General features: G+C 48.6%; 1 protein-coding gene across 2 annotated transcripts; it reads right to left on the reverse strand.

Moving 5' to 3' along the window:
• Positions 1-980: 980 nt before the first annotated feature.
• On the reverse strand, positions 981-21,336 carry eif4g1a (eukaryotic translation initiation factor 4 gamma, 1a). 2 transcript variants are annotated; one of them, XM_079750807.1, is made up of 30 exons: positions 20,932-21,336; positions 18,966-19,092; positions 17,850-17,936; positions 15,760-15,939; positions 15,180-15,279; positions 13,782-13,933; positions 13,437-13,529; positions 12,481-12,541; positions 11,028-12,155; positions 10,854-10,939; positions 10,460-10,652; positions 10,222-10,355; positions 9,938-10,069; positions 9,404-9,799; positions 9,169-9,315; positions 8,809-9,045; positions 8,579-8,683; positions 8,063-8,374; positions 7,835-7,949; positions 7,639-7,735; positions 7,299-7,540; positions 5,670-5,794; positions 5,389-5,561; positions 5,158-5,283; positions 4,514-4,595; positions 4,241-4,339; positions 4,017-4,154; positions 3,596-3,677; positions 3,357-3,497; positions 981-2,454 (listed from the first exon to the last, which is right to left on the reverse strand). In XM_079750807.1, exons 2-30 carry the CDS (start codon positions 19,038-19,040, stop codon positions 2,273-2,275), a joined length of 5,220 nt encoding a protein of 1,739 aa, XP_079606933.1. In that variant the 5' UTR covers positions 19,041-19,092; positions 20,932-21,336; the 3' UTR covers positions 981-2,272. The 2 variants fall into 2 exon arrangements, with proteins under 2 accessions (XP_079606933.1, XP_079606932.1); XM_079750806.1 differs by having other exon boundaries at positions 9,404-10,069.

The following is a 21,336-nucleotide window of genomic DNA, read 5'->3' on the forward strand; positions in this document are numbered from 1 at the left end:
GCGCCTGGGCGCTATGACCAACAAGTGTAATAACACACACCGCCAAGCCCCACTGAGACTCGACTTTTCCATCAATTTCAGATCTTTAAAAGATATAAATAGGCAATTACAATGCGTAAGGTCTCCTATATGTATTATGCGGGTAAATAAACGGAGGCTTCGTCGTAGTGGGTGAGCAGCTCTCAAAACACAACGCGTCTTAAAGCATCCTGAAGGCCGTGTTATTTGGAAGGACCAATGACACGGAACTATCCACCCCATGCGCCAATCTTTGGCCATTTACAGCCAACATACATAACCAATGATGGCTACAGAGAGCTCGACGTTAGCGTTAAGCACCCCAACACATCCACACACACCTACCTGTTAGTCAAACGGTGGCGGCACGGTGCGCTTCGCACATGTTAATGCGCTTGTAAGAAATCCTATCCACATACGCAATAGCACATCCCGTGCGCTTTGGTCCCGCTGCAGTGGTCTGCTATAATAAATCCGAGCGCATTCTCCCCAAGGTGTGATGTGTGTTAGAACGCGGATCTCAGAGCACCATTTGTTGCTCGGTGCGTTAGGGCCGATATACGTGCTGTGATGCCCGAATGTCTCCCGTTGACGCGCGTCATCGACGCAAGGCGGCGTCATCTCCTCTGCGTGTAGCCTTATAAATTAAATGAATATATAGCAGGACTGCTGAAGTGCATGGCGGTAGGTCGTTTGTGAATTAATGCACGAAGTTAATAAAAAAAATATGACTTAAAAATTAAAAATTGTACATATAGGCCTTGATTTTCGCTAAACAATATTAAGCAAGTCACATTGTCAGTTAGGTAAATGGCGATCAAATCCCCTGGGACACATGACAGGGAAAGTGAGTTGTGAGATCAAACCTAAACAGGTTTGATCAGTTGTGAGACAATGTATTATTCAGCAAACGACACGAATGAACTCATGGATCAAGGGATAACAGGACTCTCCACAAACTCTGCAACTTGATAATTCCTTTATTTGCAATGCTGCATTTCCTCATCTTTCAGTTTCCGATGCAAAAAGAATTAATTCCTTAAATAATAAAGAAAGCAAAAACATATTTACAAAAATCCCAATACAACTAATCAATGGATTATCGAAAGCGTCTCTCTGCATCTGGATAACTGCCATCTCTGCTGGAAAAGGATACGTAGCATTACATCATTAGCAATTCAGTTATTATTTCAGAAAAATAAAACAGAAAGAAAAAATCATATATTTACAGAACTCTCCTGAAATGTGTTTCCACTTAGAGCAGAAAAGGCTTTCGGATCACTTCTGTTTTTTTTTTTCCTTTTTCTTTTTATATATATATCTTGTCAAGTCAATTTCTGCTTTCAATGTGTTCAAGTTTTAACGTGGATGGGGTTTAAGTGTGTCTCTGCAGGGTTCTCCCTGACTTGAGTGTAGGGAGACCAGCTCGTGTTAGGTACTGAGGAAGATTAGTCGGGTCTCAGATAGGGTTGGTTGACTGCAAGGGGGTGGGAGACAGCATGGCTTGAAAGGAAGCATCGAGATCATCCCTAGTAGTCAATAGTCTAGTCTCAGGCTCAGAGTCCCTTAGATTCTGTCTTCACAGGTCCCATCTCAGCAAAGAGGAGGTGGTAATAAAATTAAATAAAAACAAAACAAAAAACTTAACGTGAGTTATGGTTAGTCAGCAAGGTACATTTTTTCTAGGAAATCTCCCACTTTATCATCATTAATACAAACACACTTCAATCATGCTGCACACTTCAGTAAAGGACAAAAGACATAAGAGCTCAGTTCATTTCGATATCTCACACACCCACACACGTTACATGACACCCAAGTTCCCCTGCAACATGCTCAGTGATTCACCCCCGCCGTCACCACTTGGATCACACGATGAGAGGAAAAGCGTTTCCCCAGAACCATAAAAAGAGCAGCGGGTTGGTTTGTACGTGTCTTTCTCAAATGTCAAAAATGTTTATGTAACGGACGTAGGCCATTTGACGCATAGTTTAACAAGCAATCCTGCTGCATCGTTTATTCTAGGGCCGCGGCCACAAGCAGGTGTGAACAAAGAACGGGAAGCAAGAGAGAAGGAGCGGGAAAGACAGTTGATTGTTTTTTTTTTACCAGTCCTCCCCTCACGAAAAAAAAAAAAAAAAGATATCCTCATTGAGGATTGATTAAGTCCGCCTACTAGGCTGTGTAGTCTGTAACCGGGTTCCCCGACCCCCCCCCTGCCAAAGACAGGGGGGGGTGTGTGGGGGGGGGGTCATTATTCTTTGTCGGACTCCTCCTCTGCCTCACGGAGCCAGGTGAAGAAGGTGGTGACCGACTTCAGCGCCACTCCCTTGCCGGTCTGCTCCGCTGGGTCCTTGCTGGACTCCCACTTGTAGAAGGTCTCCTCTTTGATGACATCCTCGTCGTACAGGTTGTCGAAGAACATCCGCAGCAGGTCTGTGGACACGCAGAGCACAGGGCGGGGTTAGGAAGGACCTGCTACTAAACCGGGTTAGGAAGGACCTGCTACTAAACCGGGTTAGGAAGGACCTGCTACTAAACCGGGTTAGGAAGGACCTGCTACTAAACCGGGTTAGGAAGGACCTGCTACTAAACCGGGTTAGGAAGGACCTGCTACTAAACCGGGGTAGGGCGGACCTGCTACTAAACCGGGTTAGGAAGGACCTGCTACTAACGAGGGTTAGGAAGGACCTGCTACTAAACCGGGTTAGGAAGGACCTGCTACTAAACCGGGTTAGGAAGGACCTGCTACTAAACCGGGGTAGGGCGGACCTGCTACTAAACCGGGTTAGGAAGGACCTGCTACTAAACCGGGTTAGGAAGGACCTGCTACTAAACCGGGTTAGGAAGGACCTGCTACTAAACCGGGTTAGGAAGGACCTGCTACCAAACCGGGTTAGGGCGGACCTGCTACCAAACCGGGTTAGGGCGGACCTGCTATTAAACCGGGTTGGGGCGGACCTGGTACCGAACCGGGTTAGGGCGGGCCTGCTACTAAACCGGGTTAGGGCGGACCTGCTACTAAACCGGGTTAACCCGACTCAAGCATGTTTACCCCAGATCAGTCATATTTGATCAAATGTCAAGTTGTCATTAGTCAATCCCCATGTTCCTCATCAGAGACCCATCATGCAGACCTAGGCAACACTAATCCCCTTTTTGGTCCATCCTTCTTACGCAACAACTCATGGCTCCTAACTTTGCCCGTGTTTGGCACGGTCTACATTTACCCCACTCTCCCGCCCATATGGAGGGAGGGTGATACAGGTTACGGTGCTTGCGTGTGCTCCGGTTAAAACCGTGGCTGGTCCCTTTAAAAGCAGCCAGGCTCCACTTACTTGCAGGCTGCTCCATGTGCACCATGAGGGCCTGGAGGGCGTAGAGAGCCTGGAGCTCTTTGGCCTCGTCACTCAGGTACTTCAGCAGCAGGCTTCCCCTCTCGCTGATCTGCTTCCCGTCCACCTTGTAGAGGTTGTCGCCTTGAGGAGCGGCATCAAAAACGACAGTAAGAGGCTTGTTCCTACGCCCAGCAGACGTGTCGAGGTGAGTGGCCTTGATCCGATGAAGGAATACTCACAAATGATGGCCGACTGACACACGGACGTCATCAGCGCTCGCACAAATGCGTTGCCGTTGGACTGCTGTGCGTCCAAATTAGCCTGGGGTCAAACCGGAATATACCACAACCTTGTTCAATACGGGATTCTCATTGGTCAATCATGCAAAGGGTGTGAATCGTTTTCCAATAATGGTCAAATACAGCTGATTAAGTAAATAGAACCACACCACAATAGACAAAATTAACAAACATTAAAATAACTTTTTTAACAGTGGTGTAAGAGGAATTAATCACTTCGGTGGTGGTACGCATTGAGAATGGCTTTAGTTTGGCCGCATTATCATACACTATATTCCAATACGTTGTGTCCACCTTACGCAAGAGACCGATCGGCGGAATCACACAGCCCAATGCGGACTGCATTTAGCAGACCACCCACCTCCACCCAGTCGATGATCCGCTGGTTCTCGGCCTTGTCCTGGATGAGTCTTTCCAGCTGCTTGCTGATCTCCTCATTGGTCAGGGGCTTCTTCTCCGGCCCCTCAGACCCCTCGGTGTCCAACGTGAACTCTAGGTGCTGAACAAGAACGAAAAAACACAGCGGCGTCAGGAACGAGGCCCACTCATGTGCTCCTACAGCAACTTTGGTTCTGTGCAACTGACCTGCTCAGTCACAAACTTGTTGACGTCCGCATCCTTGGCCAGGAACTCGCTCCAGTTCAGGCCCGCCTCGTTCCACATAGCCCCGACCTTTTTGTGGGTCTGATGGAAAGACAAATACGGAGGCAGTTGAGGGCCCATGTTTTTCATAGGCCAGGGGTAGTGGGGAAGACAGTTTCCAGAAATGAAGGTTTATGGTTAGAGGTAAAGGGCGATGGTGAGGGTACAGACTGCAGATGTTAGGAGACTGTTATTGAAGGATAAGGAAGTACAAACCATTCCTTTGCAGAGCAAAGTAAGAATCTGTGCCAGCAGCACACCGGCCATTCCCAAAGGCACTAGAGGCTTGGAGATTTCCCTAAACGCATGAAGACAGTGTTTGACAATGTTAATACAACATTACATTTTTGTCATTTTCATAATAATTTCATTAGTGCTTTAGCATACAACGGTATAACTATAACATGGGTATCCAAATTCTTCGCCTCCCCAAATAGTCGGGCTGACTCAATTATCTTTCTTTAATAAACATTAATGTTATCCTAGTGTCAACAAATGAAAGGCTTCGTCCTACAGAGGGCGCTACAGATGATTAGCCTCTATTCATTTACTCTAGCATTTTTACATAAACAATGTTCTGTTCAACCAACTTCTTTTAACTGAAAGTCAACGTTTAACAACAAACACAGAATTTACAGCCCAAAGAAAAAATCTGATTAGAATATTGCAATATTAACGTCATAGATATACATAAGGAATCATTGCATTATCGTATTGCGAGTTCCCTGCCAATTCCCTTCCATAATGGCTGGGAAAAATCACAGCCATTGGGCCAATGTGACACACATTTACCCATTCCCAGTCCCGAAAGGGAAGAGGCAGAGACCAATGCGATGCATTATCCAGAAAGGGGGCCACACCTGAAGAGCAGCTCCATGGGGATCCCTCCCTCCTGCAGCATCGGGACGATCTGCTCCGCCAAGTACAGCCAAATGTGAGGGATGTCTATGGCCATGTCCTCCGCCATCTCCAGGGTCTCCTGAAGTCTGTGACAAAGAAACGGGACAAATCAGGTCAAACCGCAGCCCCAGCCTACTCATTCACTCCTTTCCCCACGGGTGTAGAGGGGGCCGGCGGCGGCGTCCACCCACCCTTTGTAGTACTGCGCTGGGGGCAGTGTTCCAGCCTTGATGAGCTGGTGCATCAGGTGGCCCAGGTGGGCCCTGGCCGCGGGGCTGCGCTCCAGCGTCGACTCCACGCCGTTCCGGACGAACACAAACAGCAGCGAGGCACTGTTCATCTCGGACACGCACTGCAGAGCCTCCTACAGGTTTGGGGGGGGGGACATGCAGAAACACGTTAGCCCCTCCAGGTGGTGTTTAATACGGTTGATGAGGTGTGGGGGAGGAAAAGCCGGGCGTGCGTGGCGTACCTTCAAGTCGTTTATGTGGATGTACTCCTCGATGATGGCGTTGGACTTCTTCTCCATCTCCTCCTCGCTCAAGGCCGGTTTGGAGACGGCAGCGGGGGGAGGGGTTGCGGCACGCTCGGGCTTCACTGTGGGACAAGGAAAACAAGCCAAACACCACGAAAGGGAAACACCCATCAATGTCCATGCCTCTGGGTAGGTACACCAAACGATAATTAAATAACTACAACGTGTCAACCTGTCCACAAAATGCGATACTCAATTCGTTTTCTTTTTTATATGTATTTACAATTAGGGCATTTAGCAGACGCTTTTATCCAAAGCGACTTACAATGAGTACATTTGTCAGAAGAGAAAATAAAAACTTATCAGCATACTGAGTTAGTAACTGAATTACTCTATAATAAAAGTAACTAGTTACCAGGGAAAGTACCTATTTGCGTTATTTAATAAAAAATGAAAGTTGCCATATGTCAAAGAATTTGGATTTTCCTGAGCAGTTTTCACTTGGCCTTAATGTGTTAAATGGTTGAACTGCCCATTCAAGGCCCTGATATGCTTCCAACTGAGGCCCTGTCCAAACTAACCCGGGTAAATCTACAAACACATAAATATTTATCCGTTTAGCCCTTCCGTCCACAATAAAACAGAGAATTCCGACACTGAAAACAATGCTTTTCGAAAACGAGACCGAGACGCTCATCAAAAGAATGGCAGGTGAAATGCAAATGATGATCTCTCTGTACAATGTACTAATTTATCTCCAGAAACAATTCGACATAATGGCTCAAACATATTCATTGCTCCAACGCCGGAGGCGAGCGCTGTACTTGATGTTCTTCGGTGATGGAAAAAAACCCGAAAGACGGCAGTTCAAACCGTACTTGGAGCGGCGTTTCTGGACAAGACCGGGTCGAAAATGATTAACCAGCTGATCAACTGTAAATATCAGCTGATCGCGCGCCTGTAATCTAAACAGAGAGGCGTGGCGGAGTTACGTAACCATCGACTCCACAACTGTTTATCAAAATAATTTCAGTGTGGAACGTGGATGCAAAACATTCCGAAAACGATATGAAAACGATAGTGTGGACGGAGATCATTGGAGATCATTTTCATTGCGGATGTCCGTTTTAACATTTACCCGGGTTTGTGTGAATGGGGCCTGAATTTCAATTTGCTTGGTTGCAAAGGCTGTGGGACATCTGCCGAATACTAAAGAAAATGCCAACTTTTTAATCGGATTGCTCCGGCACCGCCATTTCTGCTGCTTCATCGAATCTGTTTGGTGTGTGCGTTTGCATGTGTGTGGGGCGCGCGTGTCCTGGCTTATGTGTAAAAACACTGGTTCCGATAGGCTACCATGAAACATGACTGCCTTAGCCAATCATAATCACTTATCTCGTTGTTAACCCACTCGGTCTCTTCACTAGCAGTTTGTGTTTGGAGCCAGGGGTGCGTTCGGATTATGCAGTTTATTCAATCAATTCATAGTAACGCACTGCATTCAGATACAGATATAGTAATTCGTTAATTACCACGTTGCTGAAAAAATAATGGCGTTACTTAACGCCGTTCTTTTAAGCGGCGTTATTACAAACACTGCCCAGGACCCATGGAAGCGCTCCCTACCTGCAGGCTCCTTGCTGGCGGCTCGGTCCCGTCGGACCCTGTCGTCGGTCATGCTGGACACGCGACGCACGGGCTCCGTGGGCCCCCGGCCGTCGCCCCCACGCTCCTGCGACTCGCGGCTGAAGCTGCGCTTGGTGATGGTCGGCCGGCCGCCACCGTCGCGTCCCTCCCGGCGCTCGAAGCGGTCAAATCCCCGGTCGTTTCTGTCCCTCTCCCCGCCGCGGTCGCGGCTGGAGCTCGACCTGAGGAACACACAGGGTCGTGGCGGCGTGGTCAACCCAGGGCGACAGGGACAGGGGACGGACTCCAGGATTAAGAAGCGGAAGAGGACTGCGCTCACCTTTGGGGAACTCTGCGGTCGCCGTCCCCTGACGGCGGGCCAGACTGCTGCAGGGCCGAGAAGCGGTTCAAAGTGCTGGTGGCCGGGCGACCGGACTCTGTCAAACGGATCAGAATAGCACAGACCGCTTAACACAACGCTCCCCTTCTTAAAAGCATGTCAAGTGTTGACAGGGAGATGAGCGTATTGTTCTTACCCTGCTCTGCGCCGGGGGGTTTCGACCCCGTCCCTCCACTGCTGCCCTTGGTCCAGTTACCGAAACCTCTCCCCCCAGGGGCCAACCGCTGGTCGTCAACGTCCTGAGGACCGGGCTACAGGACACGAGCACAGCGAGCCGTCACACAACGCTTGGGTAACGGTACGGGCAGTAGGCGAGTTGGGTCGGTAAAGCTTAACCTCCGACGCTCAAGGGTAGCAAACACACCTTGTTGATGATCTTGCTGAGGCGGGTCGCGTCGATGGGTCTGTTACCCTTGGTGATGGGCACCGTGTTCCAGCCCTCGTCCTGGGGCTGACTCCCACGGCCGCCCCCCTGTGCATGGTGCCCTCGGCCTCCCATATTGCCGCCGCCTCCCATCCGGCCTCCACCTCCGCCACCGCCGCCTCCACCATCCTTCTTGGAAAGCATCTGCTGCTGGACCTTGTTCTGCTCCCTCTGCTCCTCCGCCTCGGCATCCTTGTGGATCTGCTCGATGGTTTTGGGGCCCTGCTCCCCTCTGCGAGGCACCCACTTGCACTGCACACAGGAAGATAGATCAAACAGTTATTAACGGTCCGTCCGAGTGCCCTCAATTGAAACACGACCCACCCAAGTTCCAATGAAGTCACGCGACTCTGAAGGGGTAACTAAAATGGTGGTTTGAACATTGTACAGTGAGTCAATGAAATCTATTAAAGGCTACTATTGCTACTAAAAGCACGGCAAGAAAAGTGTCAATACCCTTCGGAGGTCAATGACATCCAGCAGCATGAAGCGGATTCTGGAGGAGGTCTTTCGCTCCTTGATGATTTTCTCCAACTGGGCGAAGTACTGCTCCATGCGGGGCTAGGGGGACATAGAGACGTCAACAGCTGGACAACAGCCAGAAACTGGGCCTGTGTGCTTCACTCGACCGTCAGACGACCAGCAGGTCTGGCCATACTGATTGAGGCGAGTGGATTGCATGTTACCTTGGCCTTCTCAAAGTCCAGGTCTTTGCCGATGGTGGCGAGAAGCCTGCAGAGGCACTCCAGAGACTCTTCGTCGTGATTCTTCAGCAGCTTCACGACACAGTCGTGCATGATGGCCTCGGTGAGCATCTTCAGCTTGAACAGCTCACCGATGAACTTGATGTTGCCCAGTGATCGCCGGCGAGCCTTGTCTTTGGATTCCTGCAGCTCCACCTTCAGGCGGTCACGCTCCTCGTCCTGTAGAAAAAGTCATACACAAATGAGTGCGAGGAATAAACCGGTACGGACTACACTGATCCGAACACAGGGCCACGGTCAAAAGACTGTCCTGCAAGTGAGACAGGCGTCGGGTTTCCTTACGTCTTTAGATGCCTCCAACTCCTTCTGCTTCTTCTCAAAGATAACGTCGTCGTCTTGGTCCTTTTCAAACTCCTTTTGGCAGCGGTTGAGCAGGAGCTTTCTGAAGTTGACAGTGGCCTCAGGATTATCTGTTGTGGGGACTTTCAGCTGAGGACACAAGAACGCCATGTTAACCTACTGAAGGGAACTCGCATGTAATAAACAAATGCAAAGAACTTGAAGGTGCAGGACCCACCCCCATAAGGCACCGGCACATGTTGGCGTAAGCCACCGAGAAGTTTGGCTCCGAGATGGCCTTCTCGAAGATGAGGTCGATGACGCCCTTTAGCCTGGCCTCGGTGTCGATGGACATGTCCGTCACCTGCTTCATCAGCGCCTGGAACATCTGCGGCGTGAGCTTGTTGAGCACACTGCGCACACGCTTGAACAGCTCCTGGGTCTTGACCTCCTCGGGGTCGTCCTCCTCGCCGCCCTCCTCCTCGCCGCGGCCCCGGCCGGCCTTCTTCACGCCCGGCTTCCAAGCCTTCTCCGCCTTGTTGAGCTGCACCTCGTTGTTCAGAGACATGCTGGTGATGATAATCTTCCTGGGCTCCTTCCGCTGGCCCTGTTGGGAGCGGCGCGGGCCGGGAGGCTGGGGGTGGACAACAGAGTCAGACATGGCTGTAAAGTGATTGTTAAAATAATTGAAGGAACTTGAAGGAAATTTAGGTTGCACTATTGGCTTGTTCAGAAGTGAACATTTCCAGGTTGGGCCTCCCTTCCCTCTTACCGGGCCTCGTGGTCCGGGTCCTGGTCCTCCCGCTGACTGCCTACCAAGGTTACCCAGGTATGAGGGGGTAAAGTCGGGTCCAACGTTCATCACGCGGGCCGGGTCTGCAGGCCGCATTGGTGTCGCATTGGCCTACAATAATGCAAACCATTAGCTCCACAAACCAATCAACAGGACAAGATGAATACATTTGTACACAGTTCCGTTCCTAAACGCCATTTCCCCTTCTCTGTACATTTTATGATGCAATAGGTTGTGTTGCCTTGGAGGAAATGTGACGTTACCTTATCCAGGATCACTTCGTTGATGAGTGGCAGGCCTTCAGGTTTGTGCATGCTGGCAGTGATGAACTGGCAGCGCAGCAGGAAATCCCTGTCGTACTGCTTCTTGTCCTCTGGGTTGATGGGCTTCCAGTTCTCTGCAAAGATGAGCCAGGTGTATCAAAGTTAGATTCCAATTGAAGACCTAAGGAGACAACTCCACACACACACATACACACCCACACACACTCTTAAACCCCACCTTCTTTGTACTGATACTTCTGCTCAGCTGGCTCAGTTTTGGGCGCAGCTGGCTTTGGATTCTGCTTGTCCTCCTTCTCCTCCCAGGTCTCATCTACAGCCTCTGAGGCAGGCTTCTCAGCAGCAGCAGCAGGAGCCACGGTTGGCTCAGCCTGAACTGATGAGGGCTCAGCGGCCGGTGTGGCTGCCTGTTCCTGAGGGTAGAAAGTGATATTGGAGTTAAAAATGTCAAAGTGGTAATTTCCCTCTATTTCATTTTATGCATAATGTAGATTGTAGACCTGAGAGAATGAGCCATTATAAGTAGGCAATCGAGTAGTGGATGCCCCACAGGATACTGTTCATTATTCCGAATCAGGGCTCATGAATAAGCTAAGAAGCAAACAGAAACGCACCTCTTTGAAGGCATCCAGGAGGTCTCCAGTGGCCTTTTTGTTTAGCTCCTTCATGTTTCTCTTCTTCTTTGGCACAGACATGGCGGCTTCAAAACAACAAGAGGATTCCGTTAAACTAGGATGGATAGATGACTACTTCAGAACTAAAGTCTGCAAACTCTGGCCCAGCCGTACCTTGCATAGTAGAATTCTTGGCGGGGAGAGTGGCAGAGGCTTCCTCCGTCATTTCCGTCGTCAACACCTCCACCTCATCCTCCTCCGCCACCTCTTTCTCCTGGGCAGGGTCTGCCACAGAAGCTTCCGGAGGCTGACAGCTCACAGGCTTTGCAAGCGGCGTGGCGACTTCAGGAGTCAGGTCCTCAGGGGCCTCGTCGGCTTCCTGAGCGAGGCCGTTGGAGAGAGGCGTCTCCGCTTGGGGAGCAGGAGCAGGCTCGGGGGCGGCAGGCTGCTCGCTGGGGGGGGCCGCGGTCTCCTCCGTCGAGGCCTGGGGCTCCAACGCAGGCTCGGAGGCAGTTTTCACAGCCTTCACCGGGGAGCCGACGCTGGCCGCCTTCACCGGGGGGACGACGCTGGCCGCCTTCACCGGGGGGACGACGCTGGCCGCCTTCACCGGGGGGCCGACGCTGGCCGCCTTCACAGGGGGGACGACGCTGGCCACCTTCACCGGGGGGCCGACGCTGGCAGCCTTCACTGTGGGGGCGCTCGAGGCCTTGACCGGGGTGGAGCTGGCCACATTCACCAGGGGGGCGCTCTCCGCCTTCACCGGGGGGGCGTTCGACGCCTTCACAGGGGGGGCGCTTGCCGCCTCGACGAAGGTCGCGCTGGAAGGGGTCACGGACGCCGGGGGCCCTACAGCGGGCTCCTTCTTCAGCTTGGCAACGGTCGACTTCTCCGGTTCACACTTCTTCACCACTTCGGGTTTCTTCTCCTCCTTCTCCGGCGTCCTCTCGACGGCGGGAGGAGCGACGGGCCCGGCCTCTCCGCGATCCGAGCCGCGTTTGGCTGCCGACACGGCCGGCGGGCGAACAGGGGCGTCGACCGTGTCGCTGACCTCGGCCTCTGGCTCGGGTTCTGCGGCAGGCTGGGGGGATGGTGGAGGCAGCACAGTGGGAGCGGGGGGCTGCTGCTGTTGCTCCTCTATCAATGGAGGAGGAGCCTCGACTGCGGCGGCCACCGCTGCCTTTGTGAGGGGTTCAGCGGGCACTAGCTCCGGGGTCTCCGTCTCCAGTCGGACCTCTGGGACGGGGCTTGCGGAGGCTGGAGCCGGAGTCTCAACGCTGGCAGCAGATTCCGTACTTTCATCTGGTCGGGAGGCCAAACACGGGACCAAATTGGAGGGGGGAGGGGTATTTTTAACATATTGTTAGCCTCATAGCATTATTTCGTCTTATTTTGGCCAAATGTTATATCTAAATTAACTCTCAAGAGTTAAGTTAGGAGTTGAGTTAGGCAAATCAGAGGGCTTTGTTACAGTCATCTATATGACTATGCATTTTTGACGCTAAATACAAGAATTAACCTTAAAATATTACTTCGGCAATTATGCTATGAGGCTAACGATATACAATATAAAGTATACAAGTTTCTTAGGCATATTCAAACGGTCGCAAAATACCGAGTGACTCACCAGTTCCTGAAGCAATAGTCTGTGTAACGTCACCATTCTGGACAGGACTATCTGATGAGGCCTAAAAATAAAGGGATACATATTCAGCAAAATAATGCTCGCAAGGGAAATGCAGTCTAGAGGAACCATAAAAATGGCATGTATGTTTTAGTACAAATCAATCATAATAAAAATGGTCTTCCTACACATGAACCATCTGACTTGTTTGTTTCACACCAAACTATTTTACTTCCCCCTCCTATAGTTATGAAGACGCTCCAACACACTACACAATTCTGTGATAGTTGAATGCCCTTATTAAGGGAATCAAAGGGGGACGTTGTGGAAGGGTGGGAGATACAATACAAAATACAGAGCATTCTTTACATCAGTGTGTAATAGTACACCAGTGAATTCTGAAACAACTATTTCAACCATCATCGGAACTGAGGGCATGATAATAGTTCGAACATCTCTGATGATGGAGGCAGGGATAACATAATCTGAGGCATCCACTTTAAATCTGATTGCTACATGGTAGATAACATTGCAGTGCTGAAGACTTCAGCACACCAAGAATTTCTATTTAAATAACTTATTTCCAATTGACACATATCCATGTTCCCACACACTGGTTTATGATTACAATGTGAAACCAACCAGTCTGGCACATACAACAACTGAACATGCCTCTTAAAATATATAATAAGTGCTTAAATTATGTCACTTAAGAATAGTACTTTACATTGTGTAGCATCCTTTCCTAGCCATCTTGTTGTGTACAGGGAATAGGTTAACCTAGCAATTGTAAATACTTGACTTGTCTATGAATATCTTTACTTTACAGACAGCAGTATCGCTTTTCTTCTGACAAATGTACTTATTGTAAATAACTTTGGATTAAAGAGACTGCTAATGCCCTGAAATGTAAATGTGTCATGAAGAAAGCCCTAAAATGTAAATGTATACAACCCTACCTGTGGTGGCGTTGGTGTGGAAGTGGCCCTTCCACCTGACATGATCTCTTCCGTGATGTCCTTCCCACCCTGGTTAGGGTCTCGTATTCTGATCTGAGGAGAGGAAAGAGCAAAAGAAAAGGTAGGACTTGGACTGAACACCTATCCACTGTAGACCAATGCGAAACTATGCAGCTCTCCTTTCACTGCCAGCCTACTGGTTCGATAGACAAACTCAATGTGACTGGCTTTTTTGAGGCAAAAGAGAAAGTTCCACATTGAGAGGACAAAGGGTTCTGTCCATTCAATCGTTTTGACCTCAGCCGGGAGGCGACATCCGCTCCCCTTTTGGTTGTGATGACCTACCGGTTTACGTTCCCTCTTAGGTGGGCCTTGTGGCTGGGCTGGAGGTTGCTGAGGAGGCGGGGCTTGTTGCGGTTGCTGGGCAGGACTGATTATGACCGGCGCAGGCTGGACACTCTGAGTGAACTGAGGCTGTGCTGGATAGTACGCTCCAGCTGAAAGGTGAAGAGGAAAAAAAACTGCAATGTCTCTCTGATTTTGAACCTCAAAATAATCAAAAGATAATGTTTAAATAGTGGCCAAATGGCTTTCAAAAGGTCATATCTACAGTCCTTTAATGATCATTTGCTGGTGATGATCAGGTTATCGGCAGTACTTTTCCATAATGGCAGTTTGTCTGAACCTCTTATTTGTGTGGAAACTGGCAATCTTGCACCAAATTAAATAAGATGGCAGTCACAAAATGACCATCTGCCCAAAGGCGGGAAATGAGGACACTCAACGACTAGAAAAGGACGATTTATAAGCCTGCAAAAGGCCTACAAAGTAGGGCTGGACATTATTTGGACACTTATTTACACTTTTTAAGAACCAAACTGCTGATAAAAATCAACAGAGGTTAAATTCAAATATTGTATGTCCTGTTGTATGTTCTAAAAATAAAACTATATCAAAACAGACGCTCAGAATAGAACTATACGAACAAAAATCTATCAGTACTAAATCGTCCAATCCCTGCCCGGCCCTACTACAAACGCAATGTATCCACAGGCAAACCCAAATCAATAGAACAAATTCCCCGGGCATCGGTCAAAAGGTGCCATCGGAAGGCCGGCGCCGCAACGGGAACTTTTTGCAACTGAAGCAAGCTGACCCAAAGCACAATTACACACAAAACACGCGCGCACACACACACACACGCGGCACTACTCACCGGGGTAGCGCTGGGGGGCGAGAGCAGTGCCATGGAGAGAGAGACGACCGTTCTCACGCCCGCCACCTCTCCCCCCACCGCCCCGCCTCTCCCGAGCAGCATGAGAGGGCTCTGAACCAACGTGGCAGAGGGGAGCAAAGGGTGCAAGGGGCGGGAGAAGGGAGGCGAGAGGGAGAGAGAGAGAGAGAGGAGGAGGAGGAGGAGGGAGGGCAGGAAGAGACAGATGCAGAATGAGTTAATGAGAGGAAAACCAGAGGAAGCAGGGTGTTACGGCTGTGACTCGGCGAGACTGCAGAGTGAGAGAACACAGACTGAGAAGCAAAAAAAGTCAAGCCAGACCTCAGTACAACCAACCAGAGGCATGACATACACAAGCCTGCCAGGCAAAGCCACCACACCTTCGATGCAACCGTATCGCCCAGAAACAGGTGTGTTTAACTGCATCGAGCACCTGGAGGCGGGGGGATGATTTTTTTCAGGGCTGTGGTTGTGCTTGGCAGGCGTTTGTCAAGAGCAGAGATTCTTACCATAAGCAGGGTATTCAGCTGGGCTAGTTCCAGGGAAGAAGCCTGCAGTGCTGGCTGCCACAGGGTACTGCTGAGTGGGAGCCATGTATGTAGGACGATACTGCAAAAAGATGTGGGAACGCCAACGTCAGAGGATCCCAGAGATAGCAAGGCTCATATCGTCCCTCTACAGATCCAACACTTCCATTGCCGTTTAAGAACACTTTCCATACAAAATTGAGAATTTGTTAGAATCATGCCTCGTCTGATTGCATCGCAGTGGTGATCTGTGGTACATGTTACACATCTGCCTATGGCTGCTCGATTATGAAAATAAAATATTTTGGTCAATATTGAAATGCAGCATTTGTCTCAGAAAAAACACTTTGTAACTGAGAACTTTGAAAAGTCCCCTTAAAGATAAATAAACTAAATGTTCAAATTGAATATAAAATCAATAAAAAAATGTAATCTATCCAACTCGATTATATTAGGTTGGTGCTCATTTGACTGAAAGAAAATCGAAATCGCGATCGAAATTTGAATAATCACACAGCCCTATGTCTGTCACTGGGTGAGGGGATTCCATGTGTGAACCAACCTGCCCAGGGGGGATGAAATAGCCCTGCGGGGAGCCAGCAAAGGAGATCTGCTGCTGGGGAATCATCATCATCTGTGAGCCGGCAGGGTAAACATGAGTGGGTCCCACAGGCCGCGGGCCACTGCTGGTCTGTACCCTGGGAGCACTGGCGGGCATCGCCGGCCGGTTTGGATAATAAGGCTGGCGGACACAGAGGGAGGGGGGGCCACAATGAATATATAGGGAGCGGGAGCAGCGCGTTTGCAGTTCACATTGTAAGCAGCCTACGTGGTGACAACACTTGGGCATGTTAAGTAATGGGCTCGATGTGCGTGTGTGGTGGCAGACACACGCTAGCTCACCCCAGAGCTGAAAGCACAGCCCCTAGAGCAACTGCCGACGTGAGCAGTGCTCGGGTTGCACTAAGTCTAGAATGTATTGAATTTCATTCCTCCTGACTCTACCGAGGCTGGTTATACGTAACAGGGGGGGTCGTGGGGACAGGAGAAAGAGAAAAGCAGTTACCTGTAGTGCTCTGTATCCCCCCTTCAGCCGCACAATATATGAGCAAGAGAAGCAAGAGGGTGTGAGGTGAGATAAGGTGAAAACGAGGAAAATAGCACACGGAAAGCAGAACATAAAGGCTAAGTTATGGTTCCACGTCGACGCAACGCAATGACCATGCAGTTGTGAACCTGTTTTGGTTCTGCGTCGGGTTTTGGTGAGCGGACCAATCAGCGCCCTTGCTACTGCGTCGCTTCAACTCAATGTAACAATTTTTGGGAGGCGCACGTCAGTCCCTTGTGGTGGACACAAGGTGGGTCTGCAAGGACGTATCGCGTCCGTAAATCCCCTTGCGTTGTGTCGACGTGGATCCATAACTGAGCGTTAAGACTTTGAGGCGCCTAGACCAGAGAGAATAATGGCGCGTTTCCACCGGAGGGTGCGGTTCGGTTTGCAAAGGAGCAGCACGGATCGCGTTTCCACCGCCAGAAGTGGGCGTGACCCGGACTGAACCGTGCTCGTCTCGCAGTACTCCTCCGTTCGGGTACTGAGATGCCTGAAAGGGTGCCGGCAAGTTCGAGCTACACACGCCGTCCGCTGATTGGTCGACAGAATCGTCACTTCCGGGCGACATGGGGATAAAAACGAACAAACAGTAGGCATACCCGCAAAGTATTATTCTGGACAATGGACACGATGTCGCGCAAAACTTAACTTGGGCGAACAAGGAGGTGGGACGTTCCTCTGCATCCTTGGGTAGGAAAACGTGCACAGGGAGCTTGATGGGGCAGTTTTTATTTTATTCAGGCCTATTGATTTTTATTGAGCAGGTCGTGTCGTGCTGCTATGATGTCACAATGTTTACGTAGCTGCCGTGGCGATCGACATCCGGCCTACCACAAGGGTACTGTCGGTGGTGGAAACGCGACCTCGGAACTGAGCTGGGCGCAGTTCCGAGGTCCCCTCAGTACCGCTCCCTCATTACCGGACTGAGGCGAACCGAACCGAACCCTACGGTGGAAGTACGCCACAAGGCCGTAGTCCTCAGACTTATTTACAACATAAGTGGGCCATTTACTATGAAGGCATTAATACATTTATACGCACACAATTTGGACTTGAGAATTAATTGAGGCCTAATAGTGGTAAAAGGGGATTGAGGGAAACAGCCGAATGGCATTTGCAAGTTTAAAATATATCTGACTAAATCGAACCCTGATATACAAGTTATTTAAACTCAAAACTCTTGCACTTGGTGGCAGTGATAATCAGATGAAAGACCTAATTGGTTGTAACATTCTGGAGAAATATTTTACACACACACACACACACACACACACACACACACACAGTGTTAGTACCTGTTGGTGTAAAGCACGGGGCCCTGCCGCAAACTGGGAGGACAGCAAAAAGGGAAGCAAGAAGTAAAGATCGACACAGAGGGAAAGGTAGAGAAAAAACTTGCACTGACAGAGTTCGAACCCAAAGCATTACAGCAAAATGCAACCCGTTTAGAAGTCCATGTGAAAGTCAAGAAATGGGATTAAGTGATTTGGGGACACCATGCCAGAGGCAAGTACTGATAAAAGTAACACAAATGACAATACCTGTCTTGGTTGCGGAGCAGGGTTCATTTGTGGAGTTGGCGGGTTGGCAAAAACGAGAGAAGGGGGCTGTCCAGGGGCATAGGCAGCCTGGTTGGGTTTGAACAGATCGGGGAGGAACAGATGTTAGTAGACGGGGGGCAGACGTGTGCTCGAGTAAAAGAGCACTCGTCAAGCAAACCGTAACAATTACAACGAAAGTGTAGTCCAACCTTGTTTTTTGTAATACTTTTGACTACATCTTTTGAATACATTCATTATGTTGAGGCGACATATAATTAAATAGTCAAAAATAAAGCCTTTACTGTCGCATATTGCCGTGGAGACTAAAACAGGGTCGTTTGCCAACGTTTACTGGTTGGCCCGGGTAGGTGGAGTTACTACGCGTTCACAAGGTTTTACAATAATGCCTAGTAGGGAACGTCCAAAAATCTAAACTGAACTTCAAATGTATAGCAGCATAGCGTTAGTCACGTGGTCTATTAAAATAACCACATGTTGAATATTCAACAGATATTCAGGCTCTGAGTTACAGCGATCTAACGCAGGGAGTTAATGAGTACCGTTTGTCTGGTTGTGTATAAATGCCAAGAAGATAGGGCTTCCAAGCAGAGCGGTCGTGCAGCAACACTCCTCACTACATCTATCGATATCTTTGGTTAGAATTTCTACACAATTGGGTAAATTACCAAGGTACCCAGCCCTAAACAATAGCCTCACTAAAACTTATCAAACCAGATATGTCTCATGTCAAAAAGTTACCAATGGATACAACATTGAAACTGTTTCTTAGAAGTGTATCCCGCAAGCGCTACAACAGTAGAACTGCCTTGCCAATGGAGCTCTGGTGTGTGTGTGTGTGTGTGTGTGTGTGTGCAACGCATACAAACTGTAAAATTCAGGTTTACCGACTTTTGAATGTGTACATTAAAGCAGATTGGTTTTGCCACCAAAATAATATATTTCTTATTTACGGCCATTTGATTTTATTTCTTTAAAGAACGGATAATTCATTGAGATCTTCACTGTTTACGAGTCAGTTTATGGTATTTCTAGCATCCCTAGTAGACCACAAGTTTCCATTCATCTGTCAACAAAAATTACGATTTCTATGCTTACCTGTGTGAGTCCAGGGGAGGGGGCAGGGTGTGGGACAGACACGGGTCCTGTTATAGGCTGCGGTGGTTTATTCATTTCATGTGCTTTTGTGGGTCTGCATCAGGCTTGCTCTGTCTTCACAGAGTACCTAGAAAGAGTAGCCAAAACATAAGTAACATTGTTAAACCTTGTTGAAATATAATTGGTGGCTTGAATGAATTTGCTTTTTCAATTAGTTGCGTTAAAAATATTGACGTCACGGAGATGCAGTCGTAGATACACAGCTTTTCAAGACAGACAACACAACTGACTAAGCAATGAGGGTGTGGTTGATGTGTCCTCCTTTGATAAGAGGGCTACCATCACCATGCACACCTAATCCGTCATTCAAAAATAACTATAAAAAATTCCACTCGATTACTTCCCAAATTGCATGAGTCCCAGTGGTAAAGCATATAGAACATAACAGCAATGCTAAGTTATTTTTCACCATCCATCCATATATATATACATAAATAAAATTTTGACAAAGGTGAACTTAGAACTGAGGCTCAAACATGAAGACCATATTCAGAACCAACATCAATCGTACGAAACATTACATTTCATTAATAACTAAAGTCAATTTGGAATTAACATGTTTAAGTGGCGTTTTAAAGGAAAATGGTTGTCCTGGGTCAAAGTTCATTTACTGTTTCCAAAGGCCCATGCTAATGCTAGCCACAGATGGAAGTTAATCCCATGCATTTACTGCTCAAATATACAAAATATATGCGTGATACACAACTGACACATCGGTTTTAAGCTTCGAGAAAATGTCAACACAAATGAAAATCAAACGATAGCACTTAAAGGCGTCCGTGACAACTGGGCATAGAATACGTGTCACGCATTACGAGCGTATTAGCATTAGCCTGCTAGCAAGCCATCGGTACCATGCTTTTCTTGATAGTGCCTCCGCGTAGGAGCTGCCATATGGCTCCCACAGCGGTGGTAGCTCAATGTCGGTATGACAGCCCCATCAGCACAAAAACTACATTATTTGACGTGACACAAGAGTTTAGGGTGACTTTGCCACGTTAGTTTGATGAGTGGAGCTCTCATATTTGTCAAAAGTCTCAACATGAGACACCCATGCCTAGCTTGCTATTTATTTTACCTTCTTTTTTTTTCTTACAATTATAAATATTACTGTGTACATGACTGCCTCAGATGACATATTGTTTAACGTTCACTAACACTTATACCCTTGTGACTCGGGGTATGATGGTGTAATTCTTAAGAGCCCCAGCAGACAGCAGATGCAACACCTTGGGGCCTATCAATCCGGCCACGACCACTTGACATTGGTCAGGAGTGGCAGACTAGTTCGGCACCTTTGCGAACGTCTCCCGTCATCTTAATACAGGATCCAGCCATACTAAATCTAAATGAAAGCTACCGTTTTCATTTGGATGTAGTTTGTCTGGGTCCTGCAAAGCAAATGTCACTTAAAAAACCCACTCAACGCTTACCAGGAGCGGAGTCGACGTCAAGCAATGGCATGATGTAACAATCGCCCATACTGATACTATAGCTGTAAACACAGACATGGTATTTGAAAAGTGGAGGACGAACACACCGGGAGTGAAAACGATATGCATGTTCTAAGACATGACATGAAGACCCGATTCCTCGGCTGTCATGTCCTGGCAGCGATACGTGGTTAAGGCTAACAACTCTTAACACATTGAATGAATTAACAAAGTGCGGATCACCGGTTGACTTGTTCATCCAACCCTGCTATTTTTTTGTTCATTGCATTCAACTGATTAGTAATATACCTCAATACATGCAGTTGGATAGGTGCTGGTAAGCCGGTGGGGCCCTCTTCGATTAGCTAGCTAGCTAGCTAGCTAGCAAGCAAGTGTTTGCCTTTGACAAGAACGCAGCACAGCCGGAATGTGCCGGGCAGCTAGCAATGCTAACACATATTAAGTAGTCTTACCAGGAATTTATGCTTTAGTGGTTCGAAGGGGGGAACCGGTCAACGGTGTGCTATCTTCCCGTTAAAACCAATGGGGTGTTTTCCTTTACCCCTTTCCTTGAAAAAGAGGACGCCCTTCTTAAACTTGTGATTTAGCAAGCTAGGTAGCTAGCCGGCAGATGGGGATGGCGCTACCGCTGTCACTTGCTATTTAAATCCCCGGAACGTGCAAAAGTGACAGTACACAAAATCAAATAATATAAGACTTCAGGAGTACTATTGGTCACTTCGATACCCCTGGACAAAGCCTCTGGACTGGAGGTCCATGATCAAGGCGCCGATGGTGACGGATTGCCGGTTGGGTATATACAGAACGGACGTTTCCACGGGCTTACAGCGAGGCCATAATGCGATGTTTCTTGTCGA

This window comes from Pollachius pollachius, assembly GCF_949987615.1.
Source record: "Pollachius pollachius genome assembly, chromosome: 14".
NCBI classification, from domain to species: domain Eukaryota; kingdom Metazoa; phylum Chordata; class Actinopteri; order Gadiformes; family Gadidae; genus Pollachius; species Pollachius pollachius.

Excerpts from the sequence above, each read along its gene's own strand:
- eif4g1a (XM_079750806.1), bottom strand. The coding sequence starts at position 19,040 with ATGAATAAACCACCGCAGCCTATAACAGGACCCGTGTCTGTCCCACAC. Across the intron at positions 17,937-18,965 it reads CCTCCCCTGGACTCACACAG|GCTGCCTATGCCCCTGGACA; the intron begins GTAAGCATAGAA and ends AAACCCAACCAG. Across the intron at positions 13,530-13,781 it reads CTAAGAGGGAACGTAAACCG|ATCAGAATACGAGACCCTAA; the intron begins GTAGGTCATCAC and ends TCCTCTCCTCAG.